This window comes from Vicia villosa, linkage group LG1 (assembly GCF_029867415.1).
Source record: "Vicia villosa cultivar HV-30 ecotype Madison, WI linkage group LG1, Vvil1.0, whole genome shotgun sequence".
Taxonomy (NCBI): Eukaryota; Viridiplantae; Streptophyta; class Magnoliopsida; order Fabales; family Fabaceae; genus Vicia; species Vicia villosa.
The window spans coordinates 79,985,563-79,993,597 of NC_081180.1; the positions used below are offsets into that span (position 1 = coordinate 79,985,563).

The 8,035-nt window shown below is 34.4% G+C and overlaps 2 protein-coding genes across 2 annotated transcripts; one reads left to right on the forward strand and one right to left on the reverse strand.

Annotated features, from left to right (window-relative positions):
* Positions 1-2,061: 2,061 nt before the first annotated feature.
* Positions 2,062-3,078, forward strand: LOC131610510 (putative fasciclin-like arabinogalactan protein 20). The gene has a single exon (XM_058882476.1). It carries the CDS (start codon positions 2,062-2,064, stop codon positions 3,076-3,078), a length of 1,017 nt encoding a protein of 338 aa, XP_058738459.1.
* Positions 3,079-3,968: 890 nt separating this feature from the next.
* Positions 3,969-7,820, reverse strand: LOC131643298 (uncharacterized). The gene is made up of 9 exons (XM_058913488.1): positions 7,446-7,820; positions 7,057-7,241; positions 6,561-6,739; positions 6,078-6,362; positions 5,934-5,992; positions 5,784-5,820; positions 5,595-5,666; positions 5,017-5,338; positions 3,969-4,619 (listed from the first exon to the last, which is right to left on the reverse strand). The coding sequence occupies exons 1-9, from the start codon at positions 7,570-7,572 to the stop codon at positions 4,197-4,199; spliced, it is 1,689 nt and encodes a 562-aa protein (XP_058769471.1). The 5' UTR covers positions 7,573-7,820; the 3' UTR covers positions 3,969-4,196.
* Positions 7,821-8,035: the final 215 nt, after the last annotated feature.

The window sequence follows — 8,035 nt, forward strand, 5'->3', positions numbered from 1 at the left end:
CTATGATAATTTATTTTATGTCATGCTATTTTAATTTTTTTAAATATAATAATTTATATTATTATAATAATTAAAAATATTATAAATAACATGAAATTTCACTTATACCGCTTAAGATGTCACATCATCAATCCATTTGTCTTAGTCATTAAAAATTACACACATCTTACACACTAATGAGATGGAGGATTTTTCTTATAAGCAATAGAAACTTAATTATAAAGAGGCACAAGGGGTGATCGCCCTATTACAACCAAGAAAATCAAAACAAAATAGATTTACTCACCAACCCAACCAAAATATATAAACCAACCCAATCAAAGATAAAAACACACAAAATTAACTACAACAATCTTCGGGATTGGTACATCAATTCGACTAAGATATTTTCCTCTCTTTTCTACTAAAATATTAAACTGTCTTTTCCATTATTCGTGTGACTGAAGGAACCGTCTTGTCCTCCGCAACGGACAAGTCTAACCATGATCCAGAGATTTTGGAGCAGTTGACCCAAGATGATGAGCACATGCTGCTCATCTCCATGTTCACGTGGAAATTCTGGCAGTCATCTGTTATGGGCCTGAATTCTCGATCCATCCATAACAGAGACCATTGGTCATGTGTTTGGGGCTCACTGTAAATACCCTCCTTTACATGAGGGACAAATATTTTAACTATATTATTAAACTCTATTTTCCACTCTTCACCCGTACTTACTTAAGCATCAGAGTGTCTGCAGGTACGCCCCCTCTCCTCTGTTGATTCCATCAAAACTACGACGTCCGCCGGCCACAACCTTTCTGATCACGGTAAGATCAGTTTTGCACGCCCTAAAAAATGAATCTGATTATTTTGTTGAATTATTATATTCATGATTTCATTATTACTATTTTAGAAAAATATAACTGAACTGTCGAATTGAACCGAACTGAAGTTAAAATAACTGAATCGTTATATTTTGTTAGGAAACCAAACCATTATGCCTAAACAATTTTAAAACCGAACTATAACTGAAACTGGATCGAACTGAAATTGAACTCGAACCGAACCAAAATTGAAAATAAAAAATGCTTAAAACAAATTTAATTTTTAAAGGTTTTTATAAAAAAAATAGCTTAATGGTTTGGTTCTTTGATAAATGATTCGATTTGAGAAAAATTGTTATTGTAACAGTTTGATACGGTTCAAAATTTTGAAATGGTATATTAAACTAATAATTTTAATTCAATTCAATTCTTAGTAAATTAAAACAGTTCAATTCAATTTGAGTGAATTTTTACCATAATTTAATTTGGTTTAATTAAAAAAAAATTCACGAAGTGTATGATACAACGCTCATTATTATCTCCCATTTACCGTGTCAAGTTGTGTTAGCTATTAGATATAAAAGATAGAGGGACAAATAATATTTTTTTTTCACCAAACCAAGTAAGATTATTATCTTTGTAAGTGCGAATTACACTTTTCAAAGACTTTTGAATGAAAAATAAAATTTTGGAAGTCATTTGAATTGTTATAGAAAATTAGTAACTATTAACTTTTTTTTTGCATGATGATTATATGACTCACAACACTTTTAATCTTGTAGAAACTTCTTAAAAAATCTCCTCTAAGACTATGTGACAACTTCCAATTGAAATCGTAACTTCTTCAAGATTTATACACTATATTAGTTTCAAATAAAAAAAATAACATTATTTTAAAATTTTAAGCGAAATATTGTTTCTATTAACTTCAAAAAAGTCTCAAGGTTTCAAATTTTTAAACTGGATTTTACTTATAACAGATCTAAAATTAGTAGAAAAGTATTTACAATCCAAAACTTATTTGGATATCAAAATTTATTAAAATTTTAAACTAATTTTAATATAACAAAGTTCAAGTGCATTGGAGTGTTGAGCAACTCCTATAGAATAATGATAGTAGTATTTTACGGAAGGGGGTGTTTCTGTCTTTTTAAATGAGCTAAGTAACGATTTCTTCAACAAACTTGCTTCTTAATCCAATAAAATAACGCCACGTTAAACATTTCATCTCCCGCCAAATCCCAACGTTTCAACAATGGCGTCATTTCTCTTTCTCCTCTCTTCTTTGTTTATCTTCTTCTTCTTCTCTTCCACCGCCGCTCTTCCGAGCGAAACCATATACGACGCCGCCGATATCCTCACCGATGCCGGTTACGTCTCCATGTCGCTCACTCTCGAAATCATCGCTGAATCAATTCTTGAACAGTCACCTTCCGCAACGGTCTTCGCTCCCTCCGATTCCGCGTTCAAGAAATCCGGTCAACCGTCACTCGACCTACTTCGTTACCACTTAGTTATGCTGCCGCTCCCGATTCAAAGCTTCCGGCGACTCCCTGCCGGTGCTAAGCTTCCGACGATGCTCCCCGGTCAGTCTCTCACCGTCACTACATCAACCTCCGATCACGCTATCTCTCTGAATAACATCAAAATCAATGAAATGCCGATCTATGATGATGGAGTTCTTTTGGTTTACGGTATCGATAGGTTCTTCGATCCTAGCTTCCAGTATCAGAGACCTAGTTCAAATCCGAATCCGAATCCATCGTGTACAGGGATGAATCGCACTATGAACTCCTCTGATTCCTTCGATCAAGCGATTCAAACGCTGAAAACTAGTGGCTACTCAGCTATGGCTTCGTTTCTCGGAATGCAGCTCTCCGGTGACATAAGCCAGAACGGAATCACGGTGTTTGCTCCGGCGGATGAGAATGTGATAAACCGTTTAGGTGTTTTCGATGACTATCCTTCATTCTTCCGTCGTCACGTGGTGCCTTGCAAGTTTCTGTGGAACGATCTGGTTGATTTTGTTGACGGTACCGCATTGCCGACGTTTTTGGAAGGGTTTACTATCAATATTACAAGAACCGGTGGCGTTTTGATTCTCAACGGCGTGCCGGTTTACTTTCCGGATGCATTCTTCAATGATAGGGTTGTTGTTCATGGTGTTAGTGAAGTTCTTGCCGTGCCGGAGGATGCTGCTAGTGCAGTTGAGGATGCTGATTCGTTCTCTGATGATGATGAGCAGAACTTGTTTGATCCTGGTGAATTTTAAAGTTACTTTCATTTTTCAATTACTGTATATGTCTATGCTATGATCAACATAGTGATTTCGTTTGAAATATTTCTTTGATTGTTCTGATTTTACCTTATTGAAATGAATAATATGATGCAAGGTTGAATACTATAGATTGCAATTTCAAATTATTTGGTTCTATTACTTTCAGTGATTATTGTTCTCCTAAGATTAGATTCAACATTATTCACACATGAAAATGCACCATGTGATTAGTTAGAGATAATAAATAACAGTAGTTCAAATTAATTGATATAGGTGTTATTTTTCATTCTTAGACAACTTCTGGACTTCAAAATATTTTGGCCTAAATTTGTTTCCATATAATCAATTTCATAATGCAATTCCCATATTCATTTTGTGATAAGTTTTGAACCCTTCTTTACATTCATTTGTCGATGTTAATGAATGCAAAACCTTTCAATGGTTCTTGAAGAAAAATAAGCAAACAGGTCGAGTTGATAACTTGTATGTAGAGTTGATAACTTGTAATCTCTATACCACCGACACTTCTGAAAAAAAACTGTATGTAGAGTTGATAACTTGTCATTTTTATACCACCGATACTTCTGAAAAAAATTTGTATGTAGAGTTGATAACTTGTAATCTCTATACCACCGACACTTTTGAAAAAAATTTGTAGGTAGAGTTGATAACTTCTGGAAAAAATTTGTACGTAGAGTTGAAACTTGTAATTCTAAAAAATCTGTATACTTAGATCTCCATTTTTCAGTTTTCTAGTTCTATTCAAAATGAAATCTATTTTTAAATGTCTATTTTCTTCTGGCTATTTTGTTTCCCAGCATTCACTTTTACATATATCACTTCTCCCATAGTTTTTCTTTTCTATATCTTAGTGTAAAAAAATGTGAAGAAAACATTTACTTATTTATCTATGTTTTGCTGGCAATGTAGAAACAAAAATTACAGGTATTACATATATATGGACAAAATATGTATAGTACACTAGCTTTGCTAGCTATTGTCTTTGAACTCGGGCGGCAGCTTCGCTCCACCTTTGTTTCTTCCTTTAGTATAGAGTTCAGTAATACAACAATGGCTTGCTTCTTTTATCAACAACTTTTCTATTTTACAAACTAGACTACACTACTTGCATTTGCATTTGGCAATGCTAAAACTCTGCTGTTGTGGTTCTTGTTAAATCTGTTCTTTATTATTTCTAAGGATAGTGTCGCAAACACTTCTCCCCTTTGGGGGCGGTTTGCATAGAGTATCCATAGAACAAGGCAGAGCAGAACACCAACTGAAATGAGTCCCAGTCCTACATTAATAACCTTTAGGTAATGAATTAATGGAGGACAGTAACTTGAAGTGATTCCAGTGAATGCATCCCTGACAAAATTGCAATTCTGAAGGCTAAGTAAAAGTGGTGCATAATGTTCTAATGCATAGCTTTCGTTAGCTGCAGCTGTTAACTGCGAGTAAATCTCTGGGGTCACCCTGCCAACTGTAGTGCATATACCCGATTCAGATACCTCACATACATAGTTCTTCCACACCTGAAAATTTTCAACCCAAGAGCAAAATTTAGAGATTATTCTTTGAATATGTTGATTCTTTTTATTCAGCTAGCTGAATAACAAATCATCGAAATAATTAGAAACTTTCTATTATGTTTTAGGTTGTAGCCATTTGGTATAATCATGTATGTACAGAAACACTGACTAGTCCAGGATTCAAATGCCAGTAGGTTATGTCTAACAGTAGGTCCAATAAAAGATAAGAAACTTAGAGCCGAACCACTAGGCTCCGTTTGGTTCCGCTGGCTGTATATAAGTTATAACCCATTTTGAATGTGATGAAATGGAAGGGCCCTATTTGGGTCATCAACTACTCATAATAAATACATACAGAAACAAATGACTTGACATACAAATAAAGTGATGAAAATAATACCATTGAAGCATTCTCAGAAGAAACTTCTTGGTTTGTACATTGGCGTTCTCGAAGTTGATCATCAAAGGGATAGCATAGTGTTGGCATTGAAGGCCCAGACTGATTGTAAAAACCGGGATTACCTTGTGTTACATTTACGTTTGCAGTGGTATAGATGGCTGTATTGACAATACTTGCAATATTGGTGACAACTTGTTTGCTTTGAATAAGTGTTTTGTTTGTGGTTCTCTGGTCAACACACGGAAGGACGTCGCTAAGAGCAGATTCTCTGTGTGGATTTTCTACCCATTCTCCCATAGCCATGCATGTATCAGAAATTGTACTGCAATATAATTAATTTACTCATGTTATGTCATATTGTTACTATACCTCTTTTTACTAGAAGACATAAATTTCAATCATATAAAGATCATTGGATTTCAGTTCAATATTATTTGTTTAGGTAAGGTTTTGTTGTGGATTAAGTTACAACTTTGAATTGAAATAACAGAGTAAATAGATGGCTAGACGGAGCAGGGAAAACGGATTCAGTTAACATTAATATATTAAACTGAAATCTGTTGAATATAATTGCTTACTTGTTAAGGATCATGAACACTCCACAAAGAATGAATGTGGTTGCAACCAGTAACCATCCAGTGATAACAAATCTGCAAAATAATTTGAAGTCAGAAGGAAAAACATGAAAAGAAAAAAAAAATCCTTTACATAGCTAGGCACAGTAAAGGTTAGGTCAGAGCACCATAACAAAAGAAAACATGACTTACAAGAGGATTGCATGTTGATATCCAAGGAGAGACAAGACTGCCAAAAATAAAACAAATAAAAAGACGTCATTACAAACAAAAGTTTTCGGATATAAATATAAAATAAAATTAGCACATTTTATTTAAGAGGTTATTATGATAAAGACATACCTAATCCAGTTAAAGCCAAAACGAGAATCACTCCTGCCATAACAAACAACGCAGAGCGCCTACAAAATATGCAGAGTTTAGCATCACACTAGGATGGAATATTAAATTCTAGAATTACGAGGTCTCGGTTTTACGATTGCTTACACATAATTGAATACACTTTTAATCTTAACAGAATTTTCATTTGTCTTCTCAGAAAGTGTATCTGCTGCAGTGTTTAGATCCACATTCAACTTATCAATATCATTGAGGATATCGGATGGAAGAATTATCTGGTTGACACTGATAGTTTTTGCAAGGGAGAGATACTCTGTGACATTTCTTAGAGTCTCCACCGCATAGTCTGATTGATTGACAAAAAAATGGAGGGTATCCAAGGCCTCGCCGTGGAACTTATTCTGCCCAACAGAAAGGAGGATACATCCAGTCCTGTGTGATTAAGAGAACGAGACATGTTATTGTGCCGCACGAAAACTGTTTCTCAAAATTCCAAATCAACTAACTTTTTTTACAAAACTATCATGAAAACAAATGATTATACTACAAACTTTCTATATTTTCGAGGGAATAAAGCATCCAAAGAAGAAGATAAGAAGAACAAGATTATAATAAAGTAAAAAGTCTTACGATGCAGCAAAGGTGAATACTAAAAGCAATATAAGACAAATCCTTTGCGAACGATTAGATCCTTTGTCCTTGATGTTAAACCCCCATCCACAACACAGATGAATCACAAGTGCCAAGCCAAATGAGATGAACCATAACGCGGCAAGAACGAAACCTGTGGCACCAGTGAAGCCAACCGACTGCAAATATAATCCATGATTCAAGTCAGAAAATACCAATCTTCTGAAGTTATAACAACAAAATAACCGAACAACACACTTATTCATTAGTTACTAAATTCATCATTTACATCCAAATCCAATATAGACAAACACAAAACATATTGAGCGAAACCATTCGTCATTTTTCAATTGAATGCACAAAGATCTACTAAGCTCTCTATAACACATAACACTTGAACTTCATATCTCACAATAGAATAATCACCACTAGAACATAATAAACCATCCATCCATTCTATGAACATGATGATAAACAAATGAACCAAATCACTTACAGCCCAATAATGCCGATTCGAAATATCCCAACCACCGTGATAACGATGAAATCCACGAAGAATATCAGGCCTTTTAGTCCTATTCGCCGCCAGAATAAGAGTATTATCACCTCGAGGCCCTGGTGCTGGAGCCATTTCTGTAGCTTTGTTTTGCCATGAACCCAAATTCACTTCTCCTCCACCTCCTGCAAAAAAGCAGAATCCAAACAAATCAAACATCAAAACAAATGAACCAAAACCAGAATAAGCCATCAAAATTTTCATCAGTGCAATTATCAATAAAAATTAGATTTTTATAGAAACCCAACAACAATTCTTCAAGATTTCAAAGATCTAAACATAACCCATCACAGATAATCACAAATAAGAATGAGAAACAGAACACAAACCTATAAGAAACTTGATGGGGTGATTAACCGACCCAGTTGAAGATAAAGCTGAAATCGAGCTCAAAGACAGTAAAAAACCAAAAACTATCAACAAAAACGAAAACCCATTGAAGGAAAAAGCCTTCATTGTAGTTTCCAACAAAAAAAACTCACTTCACCCGCGCCATATTTGGACTCTAAACAACACAATGAATCAACAATCTTTCAACTTTCTCCCTCTCTCTGTGATTTACTGAAGCTATAAAAGAATGAAAATATAGCGATTAGAGTGTGAAAATGGAGAGAAAATGATGAATAAAGTCAAGTCACATGGGTGAGGTGAAGTGTAGTGATGAAGATCTAAGAAAACTAAAAACGCGGGTGTCATTTTAATTAGCACTAATCACGTTTGGTTTATACTTTAATTAGGTCCAATGAATTCACTTTTAGATTGTGTATTTGCTTTTGCTTATATGCGTGTGCCTCTTTTTTTGACTATTTTTGTGTACTTTACTCATATTGCAATGCAAATGTTATTTTAATATACAAAAGGGAAATTATTTTTTTGGTATATAAAAGCTTAATTGATAAGACATTGATTCATATGGAAC

Coding starts and splice junctions, on each gene's coding strand:
- LOC131610510 (XM_058882476.1), top strand. CDS start 2,062: ATGGCGTCATTTCTCTTTCTCCTCTCTTCTTTGTTTATCTTCTTCTTC.
- LOC131643298 (XM_058913488.1), bottom strand. CDS start 7,572: ATGAAGGCTTTTTCCTTCAATGGGTTTTCGTTTTTGTTGATAGTTTTT. Junction 5,993..6,077: donor AAAAGTGTATTCAATTATGT/GTAAGCAATCGT, acceptor CATATTTTGTAG/GCGCTCTGCGTTGTTTGTTA. Junction 5,821..5,933: donor TTTGGCTTTAACTGGATTAG/GTATGTCTTTAT, acceptor TATTTTTGGCAG/TCTTGTCTCTCCTTGGATAT.